Source organism: Homalodisca vitripennis, chromosome X (genome assembly GCF_021130785.1).
Source record: "Homalodisca vitripennis isolate AUS2020 chromosome X, UT_GWSS_2.1, whole genome shotgun sequence".
Lineage (NCBI taxonomy): Eukaryota > Metazoa > Arthropoda > Insecta > Hemiptera > Cicadellidae > Homalodisca > Homalodisca vitripennis.
The window spans coordinates 61776349-61802740 of record NC_060215.1 but is presented as its reverse complement, the minus strand read 5'-3'; the positions used below and the strand labels follow the sequence as shown (position 1 = coordinate 61802740).

Below are 26392 nucleotides of genomic sequence, written 5' to 3'. Positions count from 1 at the left end.
ATTATGATTTGACCTCTCTCTTATCACAATACTTGCTGAAGTAATACACATAGTGTATCATCAATTAAAAAACTACTAATCTCATCTTCTTTAACTTTATATTTAGGCAGAATTACTTTTCTAGAGTTAATTTCAAGTAACATAATTTATAATGGTTATAGACAATTTTTAAAAATCTCAATGTTCTAACTAATCTTGTTTCTAATCTTTGTTTCTAATCTTGAAACTTTTAGTCAGATTTAGAGAGAGAGAAAGAGAGAGGGTGGGGTTGGTATGTTATTTATTTATAATCAAACATTTTAATTGATTTTGATTCATTAGCTTATAGACAAAATTTGAATCAAGCTGTGTACCAAAAGGCTTTGATATAATTTGTGGTAGGCCTATTATAATTTTAAGTACATTAAATTTGAGTTTTCACATTAATTCCGATACATCATACTGTCCAAGAACTGATAAATTTTATACCTGGTAAAATTAATTCAATAAAGCCAATGTTGGAATTACAGGTAAATAGTCGTAATAGATTCAGTATTTTAATCCATAGTATTATTTAAGATATTCATGATATAATTCATGATAAAATTACAAGCTATTTCATAAATAATTTAACGAGCACAATCAATAAATTAAATTAAGTACATAAAACAGAAGGAACACATCTACTACAATGTAACACATGAACTATTTATATTCATTAAATACAAGTTTACAACAAGGTTTATTAACTTTTTATGAGAACAATACCAACTTCAATATTATATTAAAATAAAATAACTAGGCACTTTCTCAAACCAATAACAACAATATTAAATATAATAGAATATCTGTGTAAATGTTAAAGGAGAGTGAGAAAAGTTACAAATTATTTTTACTTATTTCAAAAGAAGCTTACTGTTTGGAAGACATAACTGGATGTGGGAATGATTGAGTGTAGCTGATGTCTGCTGACACAGCTCGCTAATTGTGTCTGCTTGCTGATGATCAGAGTGGTGCCATCCACTGCTTCTAGTCTGTAGTCAGTTAGACATTCACCATTTATGTCTGACTACAACACAAAACAACATTTACTAGGATGATGAGCATTGTTCTGTCTCAAAATAGTCCTCATTATATATAGTGCAGTAAAATTATAAATGTTAATTAATTGTACTGACACAAGATAAAAACTAACTATAATTATGAAACCTATGTCATGCCTCAATTGCGTGATGGTCAAGATCAAGTCTTTCCATTGAGTTCTGAAATGCTGAAAGAATTCCTTTCTTGAAATTCAACACCCATACAGGTTCATCTGGCTCAGGACAGACCTCTTGAAATAATCCATCTTCAAAAAAGAACCTGCAAAATAATCAATGTAACTGTGAGTACTAAATAGTAAGGTACTAGAACATCTGCAGAACTGGATGGTGACTATTGTTCTACAGCGCTAATTAATTAATTTTATATGGTACCAATTTGAGATCATTTCTTATGTCTTTGATACTTCCACAATGCAACAGTTCTATAATGAAAAATAGTAAAGCAAAAGTAATAAAGTCTTCAATATTCTAAATAAAATTCTAATCATCATTGATTACCTGTCGTATTAAAGCTAATAATTAAAAGTGAAAATTGTAATAGAAATATCAACAAACAGTAAAAGTATATTTACAAACAGATGTCAAACTTCAGCACCCCACGATTATTCAGGTCAAAAATACAGTATATTGTTGAAGTAATGGTGTTCCATTGTGAATTATAAGCGGTTGATATTAATTTATTATTTGAGCAATATCTGACACTGTGACTGAGAAAAATTCTTAAAAAGCAGAAAAATGTGGCGAATAATGCATACCATGAAATTTACTTCTTTAAAATAATAGGTACACAGCTTTCTCTTAAATCATTACTACCAAAATTGTAATTAACTCATTCTGGAAATGATCACCATATCATTGAGTTTTATGCTGAAATATTAATGAATGTTCCCTTCAATAATTTGAATAGTAATTTAAAAGTTAGATGATGCAATTAAGGTGCTGGCTATTTTTAAACCCAAAATAAAGAATATACAATGTTCAGTCAAGTATTACAATTAGATCAAGATTAGACTTTTTAGACTGATTTGTAGTCAGTCATAACACTCTTCTATATGATGGAAAACAAGGTGGTGATACTATTTAAAAGTTTCTTTAAAACAACTTCCCAAACAAAGATATTTCAAAGCTTTTAGTTATCTAGCAGCTAATATGAAATATAACTATGTTTATTTAATTTAGAAAATGTACAAAACTCCAATTTTCTATCAGTTGCCAGTTTATAGGACAAGATACATCATTGTATTAATCATTTTAAAATTTAAGTTTTTCTCTATCCTTCTCCCCATTTGGAGGTAAAGTGTTAGAATCAAAAGTATGTTTGGAATAACCTTCAGTTAATCAGTAATTATCTCCTAAATCTTTTTATTTGATTGTCTCTTTTATTAAAGTACAATAATAGAATCTTTTATTGATTAGGACTGTATAAAGGATATTTGCTTTATTTCTGCCATGTACAAATTAAATAAATAAATAATTAATTAATTATTAATTAACTCATTCATTCATTAACTTTCAGTATTATCTGCTAGATTGATGGTTTCGTAGAGTTAGTATATAAGTTTAAGTCAATACCACAATACAATTTTGCATTAACATAGAAAGCATAAATTACGCACTAAACTATCAACAATTTTTATTCTCTCTGATAACTTGTGAGCTTGACCTATGTTACTTATAGTGATAAATGAGATTAGATACTACACTCACTAGTTAAACTAATCAACTAACCTTAGAATATGTTCACTAAAAGAATCTAGATAGTTAGCAGATTCCATATCGTTGGTCGAGTTGTTTTCTGTAATCTGGACTTCTGACACCTATGAAGCAAAGTCAATACCATATTTAATGTAAGCTTTACAATGCAAAATAGAGCCAAAACATTTAAATAAGCTTTTCACACAACAAATAACAGACATGATCTTAAACTAAAAAGGTTAAAGAGCAGACAAACTATCTATAAGTTTCATAGATTAAAACTTTTTAAAACTAAAATTTTGCTAAGCTTCACTTATATGTACAAATTTTTTTACATAAGTTCAATTTTTAGGCTATAAGTTTAGTTAAAACTTATTATAATTTCATCATTTTCATCATTCATTCAAAGATATCAAAGAGAATCACACACTTAGCATCCCAAAAAACAGTTGCCACAATCGTTCTTGCTGAGAGTTTGGAGATACTTTTTTAGTTTTCTTTTTGGTGAATGTGTGTGCCCCCATTCCATAGACTGCTTTTTTGTTTCACATATTGACATGCTTCACCCATGTTTCATCACCAGTAACGATATTATCGAGAAGTTCGTTACTATGTTTGTCGTATTCGTCAAGGCAGCAAAGTCTGATGCAGCAGGTCTCAGTTTTTTGTGATCTTCTGTAAGGAATTTTGGAACCCACATGGCACAAAATTTGTGATATCCAAGCTTCGCTACACCAATTTCATGAAGTAAACTTCATGAAATTTGTGGGAAATGTTCCAAGAGTTCAGTAATTGTGAAATGGTGATTTTCATGAACTTTGTCATTGATTTTCAACAAAAACCTTATCACTGAACAAACAAGTGTCGGGATTTTCAATTGCAAACATACATTTTAATTAATCACAGTGAGAAAAGTAAAAGAGATACAGACCGCGCATGACTACAGCTCAATGCGTACTGAACGCCAGAGTGTTCTGACACCAAGATTGTGGCTGTTTTATTAATGCAGAAATATTATTCAGCTTATATATTAGCTTTACATACATAAAGCTCACTGCCGCATCATTCAAAAACGTCTCTTACTTTCTGGATAGCCCTCGTACAATAAGGAGTGAGCTTAAAGAAATTGCTTATGAGTGCACTAAATGTGAAGTAGAGCTTTGCGTGTACAAGTGTTAAATAAATTATTGTATTTGACAAAATTCTTGAAGAAAACAAAATATACAGTTTTAACTCCTAGAAGGTGCAAACAGTGTATTATTTTGGTCTTTATAATGTTTCAACGCATTTTATATAAATAAAACTGAAAAGTGTTTTTTATTCCCTGGAGTTGTTTTTTGTTTGTTTATATTTTATGTGTGATGATGGGGTAAAGGCCAATGCACTGGTGAGTGGTACTCTCACCCACTAAAAACTCCACCGGCCCAGGCATCACTCCCTTTCAGGACTGCTTTCCGCATTACTTTAAGTGGGTGTCTACTTAAGCCAACAGAGGGCTCCTACAGAATAAGGCCATTGGTTGTGTAACACCGGACTGTATTACCTTTCTTATAATTTCTTTCTTTTCAGCACCCCCTCTACCTAGGCAGAGACAGTATTTCCTAGAGCCCATTAATGTTAGTCTTTTTTACTCTAGTAGTAACTCTAGTTGTAGGTTGACGGTTATTGCTCCATAACAGGTTAATTATTATTGTATTTGTATGTATATATTGTATGTATATAACAGTTGAACTTTTTAATTTGTATTTTTGGTCCTGTATTAGTTGAACGACAATAATACAAATGTCTTTGTGTCAATGACACATAACAGAAATGAATTGAATTTAATCATTAGTTTTTATTGTTACTTAATTGTGTACACAATAACGACTCATCATTGTTTATATTTTGAAACATTGGAGGTATATTAAATGTATTAGGTGTAGTCTCTTATGGGATTGAGATTCCAACATAAATATCCATGCTAATATTTTACAAGAGATTGGGTACACCTACCTTAAGGTAACCATGGCAAAAGGTTGAAAACTGCAGCTCAACCACAGCGTTGATTATTAAAGTTGAAGAATTGTTCTTTTCAACATCAAACACTGTGTCAACTTTAGCATTATACTGATAATAATACCGCAAATCTGGCAAATACTTGAAGGTCTGTGGTACTGAAAAAATCAATTTCATAATTTGTTTCCTCATCAAAGAAGAAAATTAAAGATTATAATAAACATATCATAAAACGAATGGGGCACATCTAATATCCATATTTAGGACACACTTAATAGTTATTAACAAGAGTTCCATACATTCGAAACTCAGCATACAGAAAAATATATTCTCTAAAATCTTAGCTACCCATGACTGTGATACTTCTAACCAAAGGAAAACAACTTAACTATATATTCATAAATTTAAAAACCCTTAATATGTAGTATTCCATTTTATGATAATGCTAAAATCTTCCTGTCAAAGGATGATGTCAGTATTGTTTAAAAGCAGTACTGTACAAAATGTCTTATAAAATACTGAAGAGTAAATCATGGAATGGATCTAATATTTCATATTTTTTGCTTTCCTTTCTTTATAATCTTCGAACACTTATAATTTTAGTAAATGCCACTGTTGAAAACTCATGAATATTATATTTTGTATTTTAATATAGTACTGTCTAACATCAATACGATAACATAAAGTATTAGTTGCTAATGTTGCAGAGTTTATACTTACATTTACAGACTGGCTTCCCACAAATATTTTTATCTCGTAAATGACCTGTTGGCAATAAAAAATATTGTTATTAAGAGTATCAACAAGTGAATGCAGTAGCGCTCTTTTAAAAAATATATTCATTGTTATGGTTGGGAGGAGTGGTTCTCTAATTTTCAAAATAAAGATATAGTCTATTATGTTATTATTATATTATATTATACTTTCTTATGTGCCTGTAGATGTATATGTGTACAATAATAAATGTTACAGATTACAATCTTATACAGCAAATATTTTAAATATTTTTGTAAATACATGAATAAGAGCACCTTAATGAATAGAATGATCTAAAAGTTCATAATTATTCCGGCTGTCTGTGTGCAGAGTTACAAGGTAGACAGTGAAATTGGTAGTACTTAGGAATAGAAGATTATTTTGGCTTCAGGTTTTATTAAATTTTGTAAATATTAACTAAATGACACAATCAAAGTAACAGGTATATTGTTACTTTATGATTAAGTTGTTACAAATTTTGTAATGAATGAAAACTGTAACAATGCCTTAGAGATCAATTTCCTTCCTTCTATGCTTATGGCATTCCTAGAAAAATCTAGTTCCACACTTAGTATGATTTGAGAAACTCTGTATGGTAGAAAACACTTTTGTAAATAATAACTGCCTATTTTTATCAAGCACTAGAATTTGTAACTTTCCAATAACACTTTAGACTAAACTATTTGAATCTCTGATAAATTACTCCCTGCCGTATTAACAAAGGATTTTTCGTTTTGAAGTTAACACGAAATATTTAAAGTAGAAACATAGAAATCATCATTGTAATTAGTGTTAAATATGTCATGTAATCAGTTTTAAATTTTCATCCCCATGTACTATCCCATATTGCATAAGTGTGTATGAAGAAATGTAATATAAAATTCTAGACATAATTAGTGTTAACATAAAGAGGCAGTGAGGAAAATACTTAAAATTAACCTCTCAACAGCAATGCTCGATATGTCGCTCAATACAGATTTGTTCGCAAAAGGCCAAGTTACTTTGTTTTCAAGTTATCACCTATTTTGCTTCCATGATAACAACTGGTGTATTATATTATTTATTTGGTTATTTGAGGTCCTATTAGGTTGGAAGAGATTGCTGTCCAATTGGTGCTGCAATCTTATGGATATTAGTCAAACCACTATGATGCGTTGCATCAGAAAAAAAGTGTTTAGATTTTTGTTTAAAGAGTATTTGATGAAGGAAACTTTAACATACATGCATAGGAAACTGTATAGGAACTGTGTCATGATAGTGTGTAATTATAGTGCTATAGCATAATGGATTCAAACTTACTTGGAGATACAGACGAAACCGAGAAAAAGCACAAACACCAGAAATAGCCGTAGAAACTCTAGTGCTTCCATCTTGTCTGCTGCTCTGTTGAAACAACCAGTTTACTCTAATTTAATAAATCTTGTAATATATTTTAAATGCAGAAGGCATTTTAAAAGTTTCCTAAGGAAAGAAATAAAATAATATTTGTTTATTCTCTTTGTAATAAACAAAATATCTCTGCATTACAGGGCTACAAAGTTGCCAGTACATTTAGTGCATATACAGTATTTGAAACTCAATCCATTGGCCTTTGTCTAAGTACAATTTCTCCATAAATATGGCATTCTAGGATGGGGCATGTCAACTGACTTTTATTGAGTTTTTAAAACACAAAAGAGTACAATTTGAGTAATTTCAAGTGTCAGTTTTCGAGTAGCTGCCATTTCATTTGAAGTTTTACAGTAGATCATTTGTTCAACCTTTATAAATAAACTTTAGTGTCTGTATAACACAAAATGTATCTTTTAAATTAGATTAAGAGTTAGTACTGTTAGAATATCTACACTCCATATTGACATAGTAAATTATTCAAGTCTTTACTTATTTCAATCATTTTAATTTTCAAGAAGCCCTCAACATTTGTAATTTGTGTTTATAATAAATCTCTACAAAATTAAAGACATCAAGATAGAAATAGTTTAAAATATTATCAAGAAAATATAAACTAAAATTAATGTAAATAAATTGTCTCTTAATAAATTTGTAAAAGACAATATTTAGAATGAGTTACTCTACCTATTTTCTTTGTTTTTATTTCTTTATTATTCCAATTTTATTATATTGCATAATCTCATAATATAAATTACCTTTAGTGTGTAAGTATTTCATATTTTGACAATGCACCTGTTTCTTATCACTAACATAACTGGATCAAATGCTAATGTGGAAGTAAATGACTGGTGATTAAGCCTGATTGCTCTGTAACTACTCATAAAACCGATATTTAAATTTTCTCTTATGGTAAACCTAGTTTAATTAGTGAAACATGTTTCATGTTAATTTATATGTGTTTAAATAATTTAGTAGGTTACTACACATTGTAAGGTGCACATTTGATTAGTTCATGATCTACCAATTTTGGCAATGATACTTTTAGGTTGGCAAACAACATCAGAACCATCTTGTGTTGCAGTTCGGCAGTTTAGTTTAATATATATATATATATATATATATATATATATATATATATATATATATATATATATATATATATATATATATAATAAAATTTAAAAATAAAAATTATTGTAAAGATTAACTTTTAAGATTAAATTCTATTTCTGTGACATCAATTCTTCAACTGGTAATGTAATGATATTGTTTAAATAATAACTACGTCACAAATAGTTGTTTCAAAATGTTATAATTAAGTATCCAGTTGTTTGGGTTAATACCTGAATTTATTAAAAAGACTCCATAAAAAAATAATGAAATAAAAATAATAAAACATAAAAGTGGAATTCAAAACAATATCTATTCATCACATCAACCATAATATCTCAACAATATTCAAATATTGTGTGCTCAACAAAGAAATCCAAAAAATTTGAGGTAATTTCTCTAAAGCTGGCTCATAAAAAGCTTCTCAAAAGCATAACAGGAAAAGTTAGAATTAGAATTTAAAGTCTCTTTTGTCTGGACAAAAGTTTAATAGTATCCCTAAAATAGAAAACTTATTTCAGCTCTAATCGTCTATTATTTTTCTATGAACACTGAATATTAATCTATCGCATTTGGTACATCAGAGTTGTGTGGAATAATTTACCCTTTATTTTTATGGGAACAGAAGAATAAAATAGAATGACACCATTAATTTGTGGGTTTAATCAGGTTCAAAAAATAAAAATAGTTTAAAAATTAAAATATTTTGTATCAAAATATTATTTTTCTGCCTTGGAAACTGAGATATTTGATTATGTGCATTGGCTTTGATAGCTGAGAATAAATAATATAGGTTTTTCTTGACATATACATTTGTTTGTTTTATTAAGTTAATTATTGAAATGGACACACACATTACAACCAAATCTGATATTTCTATTTCTTTCACATTAAAATTATTATCAAAGTCATCTATATGATTATAAAGGTTAACACAGGTGTTACAAACAATCTAGAATGTAAGAAATAAATTAAAAGAACAACTAATGAAGTAATGAACCATGACTTACTCCTGTTCACGTGTGTGCAGTACCTACACAGTCAGCAATCACCGTGCAGGATGTGACATCGAGGGCCGTTTGTAATTGACTCCATTACTCAGTCATAGAGCTTCCCCTCTGTTTTAACCACTAACAACTTACTTTAGTTTATATTAAAGCATTATTGTTCTACAGCTGGAGATTTATATAAACAATTTTTCTAAAAAAACTACCACTCATTTGATTTTGAAATCTTGCTCTTTTGTAAGATGTGTTCAATTTGCATTTATATAAATTCTTAAGAAAAAGTAATTTTGAAAGGGAAATTTAAAAAATTATAACTAAGAATACATCAACATTACTATTTCTGATACATCAACAGACATGTATTAACAGCCAGGTAAACCAAAATACTTGTATGTGAGTAACATGAGCTTGTAAAAACTTTAGCCATCATTATTGTAACAAACAATAAGATGATGCCAAATGCCTGTAACAATTCTGTTGTAACTCATTCAAATCCTGCATTAAACAAACTTAACCGCCATTCAAAAAAATAATAATCTGGTGAATCTGGTGTGATACAATTCCTTACACCAGGAATGGCAAGGCTAATCTACTTATCAGTAAATAGTAATGAAACAATATATAAAATTATATGAAACCATAATAATAAAAGTTTATGTTTGTACTAAAATAATACAAAAACTATTATGTTAAAAACCAATTAATTAAAATTACGCCTTTTATTGATACTAATTAGTCCAAATATGATTAACTATGAAAACGGTTATGCAATTAAAGTAAATGGTGTATAGGATGAAAATCATTATGATAGGAATTATATTTATAGATTAAACATATTTTGACTGTTAATATATGAGTTTGGATTTTGACCAGGATATAAATAGGGGTTTAATACAACTTTCTTTAAATTATTTAATTACACTAAAAGTTATTCTAAGAAACCAAAAGTTGGTAAGTAAATGTTTACCAAAACAGTTAAATTGGTATGCTATGCATTTTCCAACAAACTTTAAACCATACAATAATTATCGATAAATAAATTACAACATTTTTAGTTTAAACATTCTTTGTTTTGCAATTAAGTATGTGTTTTGCTATTCATGATGTATTATATTTGCTAGCATATAAGAAGGACAAAAGAAAACTTACCAAAGGGCTCAGCAGACTGAAGAAAACTAACTGCCTGACTTAGCTCAATGATGTGGCTCACCAAAGAGCAAAGGGCATGCAAACGTCATGATGTTTTATCTTTTTATTTTGTTCGTATTCTACAATCATTTTGAGTACACAGCTTGGTGATTACAAAATGATAGAAAATACTTGATTATGCCATTTTCTGAAAGATTGTGTTTAGCATATATTATGAAATTCATTAGACAATATAAATGTAAGAATAGATTTTATCAATAGCTATTTTAATACACATTTTATTTCAATTAAATGTATTTATATACACACTTTAATTCCAAAAACTTAATTTAAAATTTCAAGAACACTGAATTCAGTGCTTCTATAGTATTGTTTATAGATTCACTTATATAGTATAATCTATACATACTTGTTTGTGGTGGTTTATACATTTACCACTTTTATTTGTGGATTTATAGGTTAAAACTATAAACTTAATGTCTCGTAGTTTTGACATAAGATATTTTCATACTTGACTGAAAACTTGGTAAAATGATCTTGAGGTGTTTAGTTAAAAATTATTTTTAGTTTTTTTAAAACCTTAATTTTCAGTATATTAAATTGAAGTTCACATTTTATTTCTAATAGAAAATATTGTAAAACTGGGTAGACATTTCAAAGATTAAATAACTCCATAGAGGAACAGGTATTATCAATCAATCAAAAATAAAAATAAGAAAATCAGCCATCTAGTGCCCACATGCATGCTCACAGTACAACAGACACAGAATTGGTGGACTGAATCTGAGCATGAGTGAATGTGTGTGTGTGTGTGTGTGTGTGTGTGTGTGTGTGTGTGTGTGTGTGTGTGTGTGTGTGTGTGTGTGTGTGTGTGTGACTCGTTTAAAGCTCATGTGAGGTCTGACACTAATAAAAAATCAACAGCTCACAATCGCTGGCATATTCAAGTTTTGAATATTTTAATATTCATATGAGTTTCGCCGAATAACACCTGCTGTTTTCAAATAAGATAATCAAGTACAGTTTTATTACTTAAATAATATTTAAAACTATAATTATTTGCATTTACACTTATACTATTACTAGCTGAATCTTTGGCAATGTTTAAAAAGAAGTCATTAAATTCAACTGGCCTAAAATATTTGTTTGTACTAGTGCTTTCGTTTATTTTTTTATTTTTATTCACGATGTTCCAAAGCGCTTTTGATTTATTTTTGGCTTTCCCAATTAATTTGACATTTGCCTGTTTTTTATTGTCTCTAATCCTACATCTATACAACACTCTTAATCGCCTATACTCATCTTTGTACTAAGTACTATTTGTATCTTGAAAGATAATAAAGATGATCTAAACCTTCTTTTAGTTTTTGTAACTCAGGATTGTGCTAATTACACACTGATCGAGCTTTCTTGTTTCTAGTTTCAACATTTTTTACAATACTTACAACACATAAATTAAAATAATATTTGAGAATATATATTAAATTAATACAGCAAAAATGAACATCATTAATCATAAACACATTTTCCCAATTTTCTTTCTTTAAGTGGTATTTAAATTCCTTAAAACCTGCCTCAGTTATCTTTGTCATAATTTTTAAATGTTCTGATGTACATGTTTTCAATTTTCTGGCTCAGCATCAAAAGCGAAAGTAAAAACCTGAGCAAAGATGTTTGTTAACAATAGTTAGTATAAAATAGTCATCATCTAAAGGGGTAAAAATATTGTCCAGGCAACTAGTACCTCGAGTAGGCTCCAAAACTGTTGCTTTCAACCCATACATACTACAAGTTGTACAGAGTTTTTGTCTAGATTGAGAAAATTCATGTTAAAGTCATCACCTGTATCAGACTGCTGGTTCAGATGATTAATATGACTTAATAATTTATCCATTATGTCAAAGAAATTTTCTACATATACTACATCGCCATTAGGACTGTGATATATGGTTAGCAATATAAATTGAAGATGTAATACTTCAATACAGTCTAAAGTCTATCTTCATATATTGTTGCAGGTATACTGTGTTTATTAGCAGACAGCTGATCAGTAGTAAACTAACAACAGATCACTGAAACATAGTTTTGTTATTGTGTATGAAAACCCGTAGATATATAACCAAAATAATGGAGTATCACAGTCTTGGAACTAATATTTGACATGAAGGTTTGTACTTTTTATGACTAAGTTCTTACATGGCTATACGCCTGTTGCATCTATTGCAACAGATGCTAGCCATTAAACCAGCAATATATAAAATGTGTTTATGTAATTTCTGTGTGGTTGCATATAAATATATCCTTTATGAGGATACAGGCAGACTTGTATCTCAATATTGTTCATCATAGATTTTAGGGTTGATTTTAATTTAATTTAAAATGTTTACGTTGACAATACACATAAATAAGTAATACAAAATATATACCTATATATTTTTAAAGTACAAGGCATATATTTTGTAAGACCATTTTATAATTCAATTAAGATAAAGAACAGTACAACATTGATTTGTTAGTGTCTTTTATGTTTCATTTTTCAAGTCTACTTCAAGAGAGGTATTATTGCTATGTTTAATTATGATCTTTTTAACAACAGTTATTCGGAAAAACAGTGTAAACTGAGAAGCGCTGAATAAATAAAGGTATTTTCATTCATTCAAATAGTGAGTGATGAAGTTAATGGTTCATGAAGAAGACATACTGGACAGGAGCAGACACTCCTGTTATAGTAAAGATTAGTAGTTTTGTATTTTAGGGGATGGAGCTTATCTGATTTTAGGACCAGTTTCATAGATTAAGTTGGAAATGATGATAGTTGTCTGTACAAATAATCATTTGTGTTGAACTTAATTTTGATACTTCATAATTATTGTTGTGTATCCTGGATACAATTTAATGCCTAGTTAGTTACCTCAATCTTGGTCTTCGTAGTAATCTCACCTTATCATTTGGATATGCATAGCTTAAGCTGTACTTAGCTTAAGCTTATGTATACTAATATAGAATATAATAAGGAGATCAAACATTACAAATCAGAATAGTACAAATGTATAAACAATGAAAAGATGTATTTATATAATGAAACTTCATATATAATAATTAAATATGTACAGGTGCAAAGAAAAATACACAAAACAAAATGTATGTGTAAACATTTTAATATATGTGCATCATACAAATATATGCCATAAACTATAAACAATATTCAAATAAATAATTATACACAAAATAAGATATAAATGTATCATAAAATACAAAAAACAGACATTATAAAAACAGAAGAAATAATATATGTTATAGCAATACATTACCCATATAAATAAATGCTCATAAATAAATGAATCATAACATATATCAACAACACAATGAAGGTAAACCAGTAGGTAGTATATATAGTTATATATTATACAATGATTGTAAGTTAATTTTCAGTATTCCTCGTTATTTAGGGTCATTTATGTATTTTCATTTTTATACTCTCTAAATACTAACTGGATAAAAGTGGAGTAATTCTTTTCCTAATTTAAAGCATGATAATATAATTTAAATTTATTATAGAACCAGTAACATCCTGAGTTTAAATCTTGCAACTTTAATGGAGAACAGAAGCTGTTCTGACTGAAGAGAAAGGGTCAAGTTTACCATTCCATTGTGGCATTGTCTATTTTAAAATGTTTATATAAAAGTTAATTAATATGCAAATAAATCAGAAAATATAAAAACTTCATAATTTTCTAAGTAGATCAAATGTTCGGATGTTGAGCCACAATATTGCCCTAATTAAACATCTAAATAATTTAAATTACTAATAAACAATAAAACAAGTTTGTGCGTGTGTGTGTGTAAACAAAAATTGAAAATAGAAAATTCTGTACAGGTGAAAATTATTAATCTCTATACATAGAAAGTAAAGTAAATATCTTAATTTAAATATATCTAAGCCAGACAAATGTCCAAACAACAAAAACAGTTTTTGTTATTAATAGAGACAGAGTTTTACCAAACTCTCTTGAACTGTAACTATATATATATATATATATATACACAATACAATAGATACAATACAAGTAGATGTGCTCCTGGTGCTCTTATTTCTAAGTATAACTAAGTAAATGACAGATGACTATGTGATATAAATATTGATAAAGTCTGAAGTCTGAAAACTCCTTCTTGAAGTAAAGATAAAATATATAACAAATATCCTAACTTAAGTAAAAGCATGTACAATTATCTTTACTAGTGTTGTCCTCATTTCTGAATATAAGAAAACAACAGATGAATATTTAATACAAAAATTGAGATCATCAAAAAACTTCCTTCTTGAGATATATATATATATATATATATATATATATATATATATATATATATATTGAAAATAGAAAAATTAAATATATATATATATATATATATATATAACTATATAACAAATATCCTAACTTAAGTAAAAGAATGTACAAGTTTCTTTACTAGTGTTGTCCTCATTTCTGAATATAAGAAAACAACAGATGAATATTTAATACAACAAAAATTGAGATCATCAGAAAGCTCCCTCTTGATATTATCTATAAATACATGATTTATAGATAATCTATTTATTTACAATATATATATATATATATATATATATATATATATATATACACACATATATGATACTAAAAATAACTATATGTATAAAACTATAACTACCTATATAATGAGTATATACAGCCTATACAGGTACGTGTACTCGTGGTGCTCTTATTTCTAAATGTAAATAAGTAAATAACAGATGATTATGTTATATACATATTGAAAAAGTCAGAAAACCCCCACTTAAGGTAAAGATAAAACATATTGTTGTGTATATATGGTAAATAAAATAAATATCTTAATTTTATTTAAATAAAAGGATGTACAATTATATTTACTAGTGGTGGCCTCATTTCTAAATATAAAAAATGACATGATTATTTAATATATAAAATTTAGATCATCAGAAATCTTCCTCTTGTGGTAAATAAAAAGAAAATGTATTTATATAAATATAAACACACACACACACACACACTCATGATACATAAAGTGAATATCTCAACTTAAAAATATCTAACACTTACAATTTCCAAATACTATTTGTTACTAATGGAAACAATCAGAGGACTGATGAGCATAAAGGCATTTAAAAATTATGTAATATTTTATAATGTGTGAATTCTCCATCTATAACTATACAGAAATAATGTATAAGTACTATAGGTGCTTGCATATTATAATAAAAGTGAATGACATGATTAAATGGTGTAAAGATTTAAAACTGTAAGAAAAATTGTTCTTGAGGACTATATAAAACGATATCTATATAAATGATAAAATAACTATCTTAATTTAAATACATCTAAGATAGTGAAATAAACAATAACACTACAAACAACTAGTTATGAATAGAGATTTTGATTGAGGATAGCGTTTATATAATATTTTAGAATGTGAAGTCTCTTGAACTATAAGTAAATAAGAAGGATATACAAGAAATTCAATGTGTGGTGCTCTCATTTCTCAAGATAAGGAAGTGACAGATGATTATTTCATACAAAAACTACAAATTAATAACACACGTTCTCAAGAGGTATAGATAAGGAAAATTTATTCCTACTTATGGTACATACAGTAAATTATCCTGGCTTAAAATTCATCTAAGTAAATGACAGTTGATTACTTGATACAAAAATACAGACATTATAAAAATAATCCTTTAAGTTAATTATGATTGATCTCTAATAGTGGTACTCTCAAATCTGAATATAAGTATAAACATAAATGATGAATTGATATAAACATTGAAAATTGTCAGAAAGCTTCCTCTTGAGATAACGAGTTATAGATAACCTATTTATTGACATAAATATATATATATATATATATATATATATATATATATATATATATATATATGATACATACAGTAAATGTCTTAACTAGAAAACATCTAAGTTTTGTAACTACAAAATAGTACAAACACTATTTTTTAATAATTCCAAAAATCACAGTTTTGATGAGTTTAGTTTTGACAGTGTTTTATGCAACATGGGTAGTGAGAAAATATTGATCAAAAGTATTATGAAACAAAAAAAATATATTCAGGTACTAGTAGCGCTTGCAATTACAGTAAATTACAGATGACGATTTTATATATATGAAAATTGAAAAATTCTTTAGAAGCTAAAATTACTAATCTCTATATATAGAAAGTAAAGTAAATATATTAATTTAAATATATCTCAGCTGGATAAATATCCAAAAAACAACAAACAATTTGTTATTAATAGAGACAGAGTTTTATCAAACTAAATAATATTATTAATGTAATATTTTTAAGAGTTATAACTATAACTATATAATGAATATATAGAATACAAGTACATGTACTCCTGGTGCTCTTATTTCTAAGTAAAAATAAGTAAATAATAGATGATTATGTGCTATAAACGTTGGAAAAGTCTGAAACTCCTTCTTGAGGTAAAGATAAAGAAATATTGTTTTATATATATATATAGTTATAAAATAACTCTCTTAACATAAATAAAAGGATATATAATTATATTTACTAGTTGTGGGTTCATTTCTGAGTATAAAAAAGACATATGATTATTTAGTATAAATATTTAGATCATCAGAAATCTTCCTCTAGAAATAACGATTTATAGATTATCTCACACACACAATACATAAAGTGAATATTGCAACTTAAAAACTTCTAACATTTACAATTTCAAAATAGTACAAGAACTATTTGTTACTAATAGAAACAATGACATTATTGATGAGAAACATCCTTTCAGTTAATTTTTATTGATCTCTAATAGTGGTACACTCGTTTCTGAATATAAGTAAAAAAAAGAGATTATTAGTTTATATAAAACTTGAAAATTGAAAAAAAAAACTCCCTCTTGACATAAAGATAAAGAATATTGATTTATATATGCATGGCACTGGAGTAAATATTTTAATTTTAAATACATCTAGGATTTTAAACTAACCATTGATACAACAATAATTGTTATTTATGTAGATAATGTCTAACTGTAACTAAACATAAAGAATATATTCCAGTACTAGTACAGTAGTGTTTGCATATTTTAATTCAGGTAAATGATAGATGATGATTATTTATACAAAAACTGAAAATTATCAGAAGAATTTTTTTGAGGATAACATTATTGATCTATATGGAGACAGAGTTTCCTCGAACTTTATACTACATATATTATAAGTAGAGAATTAGATCTCTTGAACTATAACTAAAGAAATAGGATATACAAGTATTTTTATTAGTGGTGCTCTCATTTTATTATATAAGCAAATGACAATCAAACTATTTGATACAAAAATTGATCAAAATTGATCAAAAATTAAAATGATCAAAGTGCTTCTATTTGAGGAAGTGTTAGACATAAGAAAATGTACCTTTATTTATATTAGGTTAAATAATTACTTGCAATAATGTTTGACAAGAGTGTGACAAATATGGCATTGAAGTGATAACCAGGGTAGGTTCTCCCACCAACAGTCGCACAACCACTAATTTCTGTACTTGGTGGAGTAGAACTGTCCACAGCAGAGGACCTGCAGTGTTCCTGATGCAGACATTCTCTGCCAGCAGCACCACATCTCTGGGGAGATTCTGATTCATACAGGAGTACTTCCTTGTAGTGTCTGTAACCCGTACAACAAATGTTTGAGTGTATTATTTTAGTAAAGTAGACTACCATGTTTGTAGCTCTGCAGTTTTAATCCACTGGACCAACATTTTTTGAAACTCAAAGATGAATGGTTTGCGCTGTCTGCTTTTCAGACCATGTTTTCAATATGTTATTGTTTAAGACTATTTACAGAAAAACATGAAAACAAATCTTTCAAAAATATATTTCATAAATTGGAGTTATTCTGGTTGAAAAAAAACTTGAAATTTCTGGTTTTACATCCATCCATGCAAATTAAAAATTACTTTTAAAAATAAAACTGCTATTGAATGGATGATAATTACCATGCAAATAGTTTTAATATTATGAAATTCTAAACATAGGTTTTTTGTACTTGTAATGATTGGAATTTTAATCCACTAAGTTAATATTTGTATAGTATTTTTTAACTCAAACTATATAAATAAATTAACTTTCATAATTTTGTTTGAAATATCACAACTTATAGCACAAACAACTTATACAGTTTTGATAGTTTAAGAAAATGCAAAAACAACAACTTCAGAAAAATTTTAATTTGAAAAAAGATTGAATGTCATTTGGTATTAAAACTAAATTGACACCATGGAGCTCCAAACAACTGTAGCAGACAATATTTATCTTTCAGTCTTTGATTGTGAGGAAACAATGAAATAAAATGTTTCATATACAAACAGAGAAAGTTTAATATTACTTATTGCATATGTAACTCAAACAACAACACACCAGCATAGACTATTTCAACAGATCAAAAATTGCCCTGCAATTAGAAAAAGGAGTTTCTACCTTATAAAGACCCATATAATTAGGTCTGACATAGTTAGAAGCCCACCTTGCATAACTGTCAAATCTGTAAAATTGAGGCCTGTCTGAGTTGGAAGCCCACCTTGCATAAATGTCATACCTGTAAAATTGAGATATGACAGAGCTAAAAACTCCAACTTGCATATAAATCATACCTATAAAATTGAGGTCTAACAGAGTTGGAAGCTTCCCACAGAGTTGCTGAGTGGTAGAGAGTTTTGAGGTCAGCTATGACAGTCCTGAATAGTTTCAACTCATTGTAGTGTCCAGTTCTGCACATCTGTTTTAGACTTCTCTGTAATACCTAGAACCAATAATTATTATATAAGTATATATAGAATGTTTTGTTAACATTTGGTGAATTTTTAATTTTGTGTTCATACAATTCTTGTTTCTCTACAATAAAATTTTTAGTAATGTAACAATTTTTTCTTTGTTTTTACCCTGTTAATTAGTTACCTTCAACGTTCAAGGTTACCTTTATTGTTTATAAATGCCTTACTTAACTTTATAATATCTGATTTAATTTGCCTGCTATTGTTTGTTGTCCACCTCAAGCTTTGTTGTTTTACCATTTTATTTTTACATTTGAAAAAGCATGTATTAAAATAGTACATTAAAGTTTCATGAAAGACTTCATAATTTTCCTTAGTGATCTATCCCTCTCTATGCCACATTTTCTGTATGCCAAATACCTCTTGAACCCCATTATGCTAAAAACATTTCCTTAGTATTTTGCCCTCTAAGACCACCAAAAAAGTAGCAATAAAGATAAATTTGCTCTATAACACTTACAATAAGCAAGTAAATTTAGTTATGTAAAACCCTGCATTTACACTGACAACAAATTTTACCTTGATTCCCATATTAGCGTTATGTTGTCCAATATTGTACTGTAAACGATCTGGCTTTGTTATATGGAGAAATGAGCGAGTAAAATGTACGCTATATCTGATGACATTGTCTCCAACAGGACATATGCTGGACCAAGGGTGATGCACTCCAAGGTTACCACAACCTCCCAATTCTCCCAGTCTACATGCTTCGGTCACTCTGTAGGCCAAGGTGGCTGTGTACAGTGAATACAGAAATGCTGTTTCTCTGTCACCTGGTAACATACAAAATTTACAGTAATAATTTACGTTTTTCAAAGAAAAGCATGGGATATGTTTGATTCAACATATAAGCTTACAAGTGGTGAAATCTCCATGTTTTCATATGCACTATGAAATTATTTTTTTTAATCATAAGTGAGCATTTTATCAAGTCACCATACATTAGGATACAGACATCATTTTAAATATAACTAATAATATGTTATTCATTTGAGAACTAATGGGTAATATATAATTAAAACATGTTTTTATTACATATTAGTAGAATTTTTACAAACATAAATGTCCCATGCCTTAAAAACTCACTGTCATTGTAAATAGTGTTTCTTATATAAATCTGTTGTGACATTTTTATATTCTGTTTCCCATGAATCTCATACACATGCAATGGAAGTACTTAATACAAATCATAATTTAATGGTGTATTTTTAGTTACTATGGTTGATAAAAAAGTATTATTTTGAAAATGCAAAATACCTCATTTATCTTATAACTTGTTTCAATTTTTACTCATCAAATATAATTATATATAGTTATTATTCTACCAAAATAATCTTCCCACCATAAAAATATATTTTGTTTTCCTAATATAACAAAACAGAAATTAAAAAGGTAAATCATTTTCTATATCCACTTCTTAGTGAGAAGAAGCATTAAAGTTATCGATCTACTACTTTTATACTCAAATGTCAATACAAAATTTATCTGGAAATATTTTGAAACAACATTATAAAGATATACTTTTTACCTATACTTGTTACCTTAATGTATGAGTTATTTTGTAAATTGCTCATTTTGGGAACAGTAATTTTCGCTTGAATGCAGTGCAACTTAATAAGATAAGAATTTAGTGACAATGAACAAAATATATTGTCTCTGTTTAAATTGTTGGTATAAGCAATATAAAAATATACTAATATTTGAATATAAAAGTAAAGTAAAGATGTCTTAGTTTACCAGGCAAAGTTAGGGCTAAGAAGCCCTCTCTAACACAACCTGGGGACCAACAGCTTGGTGACTTCAGAACCACCACCAACGGCTGGGCAGACGGACTGCTTGCAAAGACAGGATCACTCAGCAGTCACCCCTCTATTTTTGGATTTTAGTAAAGCGTTTAACACCCTTGACCCTGAACAACTGTTAACAAAATTGAATACCATGGGAAAGAGGCTGAATGGTTCAGAAGTTACCTGATCAACAGAGATCAGGTAGTTGAAATTTGGCAAACCCAAAATAACAAGATTGTATAAATTAGATATAATCCACTTCCAGTTCTGAGGGGTGTCCACCAAGTATCAGTCCTGAGTCCGGTCCTTTTAACTTTATTTATTAATGATCTACCCAAGTACCTGAACGAATTTGCCATGACAGAAGTATGTTGATGACACGGTTTTGCTCCTTCTAATAAAACCTCAGAAAGCCTGGAGATTGGATTATTTACAGAAATGAATATGGCAGTACAATATTGCCACCAAAACGACCTGGTAGTTAATGAAGCTAAAACTCAGCAACTTGTATTCAGGAAAAGGAAGGAATAATCTGTGCACTTGCCTAATGTCCAAGCAGCAGCAGAGGCAAAAAGTACTTGGTACTGACAATGGATGAAGACCTCACATTGACATCCTGTATAGGAAATTAAGTACTAATTTGTATACCATTAAAAAAATAAAAGCAGTCAGTGACATAGCATCAGCCAAAATAGCTTACTATGCTTTATTTAAATTTAACCTCAACTATGATCTCCTCATTTGAGTGGTTCTACCACAAGAAATCTTCAGCACATACTGGTGGCAGCACATAGTGGTAGAAAAAACATTAAGATCACTTTCTGGATTACTGCAGAGAGAACATTTTCTTACAGCTTTTATCAACCTCTCAATCTACAGGGATCTGGTAGTATCCCTGTGTGTGCAGGAGGCAGTACCTTTGTTCATGAGAGTGGCTTTCCTAGAGGTTGTAACACACACCAATACAACATCAGAGGAGCAATAGTTTTCCATCTTCCTGCACATTGTCTTTCGCTGTTTGAGAAGAAGCCCTCATACATGAGCTTAAAACTGTGAAACTACCTGCCTGAAGACTTTGAAGAACTCAATTTGAGGTCATTTAAGACCAAAAAGGAGTTGTGGATGCTGCAGAATCCTTTTTATAATATTGAAGAACACTTCCGAAAAGAGGAAACTGACATTTAAATGAACTCTCACCTTTTGTGAATTACAATTATAAAGGTTGTAATTTTTTCTGTAAATGTACTAAGTTCTTTTAAAATGACAGAGTTACATTTCTCAAAGAATTTGTTTAATGTCTATTGTGTCTGGTCTGGACATTTTATTATCATTAGAGGAGATTTCAATGCAAAACTTGATATCACTATTAAAAAATTCTTTTGTTAATTACTAAATATTTTAAGGCAGCATAGTTTTATCCGTGTGAATAATTTTCAACTAGAAAAAGAGTTGCTTAGGTAATGTGTTTGTTAATTATTCAAATAATGATGTCAAATGTAACGTGATCTCTTTTCCTTTTACAGAACATGATGCCTTATTACCCTATCAATAAAAATCAACAATTCAGAATACAAAATTCATTAAGAAACATCAGTAATTCATATAAAGTATTACTTCTGTATGTTCAGTAAGTTTTGGAAATAAATGTGATTTTGATTTGAAAAAAAATATCTGTCAGACTATTTTATATTTTAAGTCAGTAATTCCAAAAATTTGTATATTTTTATGTACCAATCTCAGCTCATATGATTGGCAGTTTATGTTTTCTAAATGTTAGTTGTTTGATTCAAAATATTTTTGACTAATTTGTTTCTGTTCTGTGTAGTAGCATAAGTTTCTTTACACATATCAAGAAAGTCGACTATAATAAAGTAACATGTAAGAATTGTTGGTACACCTAAGACCTTATATCTAATTTTTTTTAATATAAAAAGGCAATTAAGGAAGCTACAATGGTATACAATTTTGAGTATATAGAGAACAGTGAAAATTAATGTAAAGCCACATGCGATGTCATAAAAAATAATTCATCTATCTAATGGAAATCTGGCAGAATATTTTTTCTCCTGATGCCTTCAATTAGTTTTTTTATTAATTCTATTCCAGATATAAAACATAAAATTATCAATAAAAAAAATAATCTGTATGAACTCTTGTAGTAAAGCTTAGTAACCTCAGCAATTTTAAAACTTAAACCAGCCATCGCTGAATTAGTCCTAGGTGCAACTATCACACTGAGTAATTCAGACAGTAATGGACATTTACAATAAGTCAAATTATCTTATAAAAGCTTTAATAAACAACGTAACAGAACCACTAAGTTGAATATATCACGTGTCTGTCCAATATATAAAAAAGTGCCATAAACAAACCTCAAAGTTATTGTCCTATATCAGTGATTCCAATAGAATCAAAATTGTTTGAAATTATAGTTTTTGATCATATTAGTTCCTTTTTTTAAGTAAATACTTTTCTTAGTTCCTCATAATTTGGTTTCTGAAGTGGTAAATCACTAGAAAATGCAATAGACAAACTCTGAGGAGAAATTAAACAAGCTTTTGAAAATAAATGTTTTGCCGGGCCACTTTCTGTGACCTGAGTAGGGCTTTTAATGATTGACAACTATTAACTAAATTGTTATATTACGGAATTAATGGACCATGCATCAAGGTTTTCAAGACATGCCTAAATAACAGAAAGCAAAAAGTTCGTATTAATACAGAGTGGTCCCAAGAAATTTTTTAGTTTCAAATGGAGAACCACTAGGCTCTCTACTTTTTGTTCCTAATATGTATTAATGATCTTCATTTTTCTGTCTCATCATCTGTTGTTCTATATGTAGTGACACTACCACTTTAAATATTACCACAATTTGGATGAATTAAAATTGTTAGCTTAGAACACACTTGCGGATGTTTCTGATTGACTCATTTGACTGGTGTGGTAAATTGTTTTTTGTTGAAAACCCAAAATGTTTTATTTAGTGCTAGACATACTGAAAATGATTAATCTGTTATTACATACTCTAACAATGTTAAATTTCATGGCATTTTTCGGGATGATCATCTGACATAAGACTCTCACATTGAGTACACATCGACTCTCAAGAGTAACCTTTCTTCTGAAATGTTTATAGTTCTGCATGCATAAACTATACTAGGGTAACACATTTCTTCTACTTTCAGTCAGTTTTCAGATGTGGTTTAGTAGTCTGGAGTAAAAATGCAAAAGATTATTAATCTCTATCAATTTTATATAATTAAGTATGTTTTTAATAACAAACAATATTTAAATTTCAATAACACAGTTCATTACTATAAATCTAGAGTTATACAAAAAACCAAGCAGTTATTGATTATAATAGATTAGTAGATCATTGAATAGACATTCAGTAATGTTTTTGAGGGTTTACATTAGTTTTTTATCAATGAAAACTTTACACATGGCTCTTAGAAAATCCTATATATTTAATCGATAAGTTTTTACTTTGATGAGAATTGACTTCTAAACTTATTTAAATTTTAAGCCTTTATTTAAGTCAAATTTTTATTTGTATATCCTAGATTTAGAATGTATATAATTATAATTGACTTACCTATTTATGTTTTTAGCTTAAGTAATTATTTATTATTAAAATTAATGTTAAGTAAAAAATAATCCTAGTAGATTTAAATTGTATATAATTAATGTTATTAATTTCAGTACAGTTGTTATTAATTTTTGCTGTTAATTGTAATTATATATCTATTTATTTAAAGGGTACACCATTTACAATAGTGTTACTAAATGTATAATACATTTAAACTCCTGTTTTGCATTATTTAATTAATGATTTACTTGTTGACTTTGCATATTTGCTGTATTCTGACATTGTCAATACTGTTCTTCTTAAATGACAATAAATTTATTGATTCATTGTACTGAAAATCATGTTTATGTCTTGTGTTATACTTTTGCGCAGTATTATTTGAGTTAAATGTATTAAAATATTTATGTACAAAAAGTGGTAAATTCAAGTTGTACATGACATGTATTGTTAATAATGTGAATTGAAGAGATAAATGTTTACAAGAATACTGAAGCCCACCATTTTTCAGGACTCTTAGAGTTATTTTGAAGAGTAAAGATGTCATTTAAAGGATTGCGAAAAAAGAATGCATGTATTTTAATATTTTATAAGTAAGTTTATTTTAATTTCAAAAAATTTCAATAATACCAAAACAACCAGTAAATAAGCCAATTTGAGAATTAGGCATTAAGAATTCCAAACCACTTAATTATTTTTTTAAATAACAACTGAAAAATTTTCTCCACTAATACACATTAAAAATCTTTCATCAAAGATCTCCATAAGTTTTCTCAATGTCCTGTGACAGAGCAGGAATTTCTTTAAATATTGTAGGCCTCAAATCTGTGAGTGAACAAGGTTTAGAACAATAAACTTTGAATTTCAAGTAAGTCCATAAGTAGAAGTTTAGTTATGAACATTTACCCTCACAGGCAGGAGTTAGTTTTGTTAAGAAGTTGCCAGAGTCAATTAAAAACACCTCGATGCCTAAGGCGTAAAAAGCGCGCTTAAAACAATTTTAGTGTCCCAAGCATTTTATAGTGCCGACGAGTTAATGGGTGACTGCACAATCAATATATTGACAACCGGCACTGGAAGTGGGAAAATTTGCAAGAATGAATGTGGTTTGAGTGAAAGTACTGTAAGTTTGACTGGGCTTGTGATGTGATTTATATGTTTTAAACATTTTAAAATGTCATATAATACTTTGATGATTGTTATACATTTTGTTATGTTCTGGAAGTATAAAATACTTGATTTGAGAAGTAGTCTGAGTTTGGAGCTTAAAAGATTTTACAACACCTTGTATAGTGTTTCTACAATTATGATAAATATTGAATTATGTGAGTGGAAGAGTTACCGAGCTTAAAAGATTTTACAACACCTTGTATAGTGTTTCTACAATTATGATAAATATTGAATTATGTGAGTGGAAGAGTTACCAATGTTGAAAGATGTTTTATTTGGAGTGAGACAGTTCCAGGCTTCATGCTTGAAGATCTCCTTACAGGTGTCTGTGGCCAGTAGTCTGGCTGATTCCAGCACTTGCTGTAGCCCCGACCGTGTAAGACACTGTACCTGCTGGGCTACTGTTGGCAAGTGACACCTCAGTTCCACCTCAGGTGACACAAACACTGTGACCAGTGTCTTATGGAGCAGTGAGTCATCGTTTTTGTTATAAACGCCCATACAGGAACACAGGCTTAACAGACACAAAATGTGCATATTAAACTTAACATTCAGTCTACACTGCATTTTCTGTAGCAAGAGTCATGACACAAAAATAATCAACATCAATCATAATCAATCACAAATAAGTGTATAGTACATATTTTTAGTATGAAAATGGATTTCCAAAATGTGAAACAGCTAGTATTATTTACTTATAATCACTTCATGAACCTTTTAGTTTCAATAAATTTATCACTTAAGGAAAGCAAGTTAATCCGAGGTATTTAATCCTAATCCAAGGTAATCTGTTAATC

The 26392-nt window shown here is 28.6% G+C and overlaps 1 protein-coding gene across 1 annotated transcript in view; it reads right to left on the bottom strand.

The window, feature by feature from the left end:
* Nucleotides 1-26096, bottom strand: part of LOC124369463 — a 215147-nt gene extending 189051 nt beyond the window's left edge. The window contains 9 exon segments of the mRNA XM_046827471.1: nt 896-1048; nt 1200-1341; nt 2811-2899; nt 4773-4933; nt 5496-5540; nt 17667-17887; nt 18873-19021; nt 19662-19825; nt 25850-26096. Coding sequence (XP_046683427.1) covers nt 896-1048; nt 1200-1341; nt 2811-2899; nt 4773-4933; nt 5496-5540; nt 17667-17887; nt 18873-19021; nt 19662-19825; nt 25850-26096 — 1371 coding nt within the window.
* Nucleotides 26097-26392: the final 296 nt, after the last annotated feature.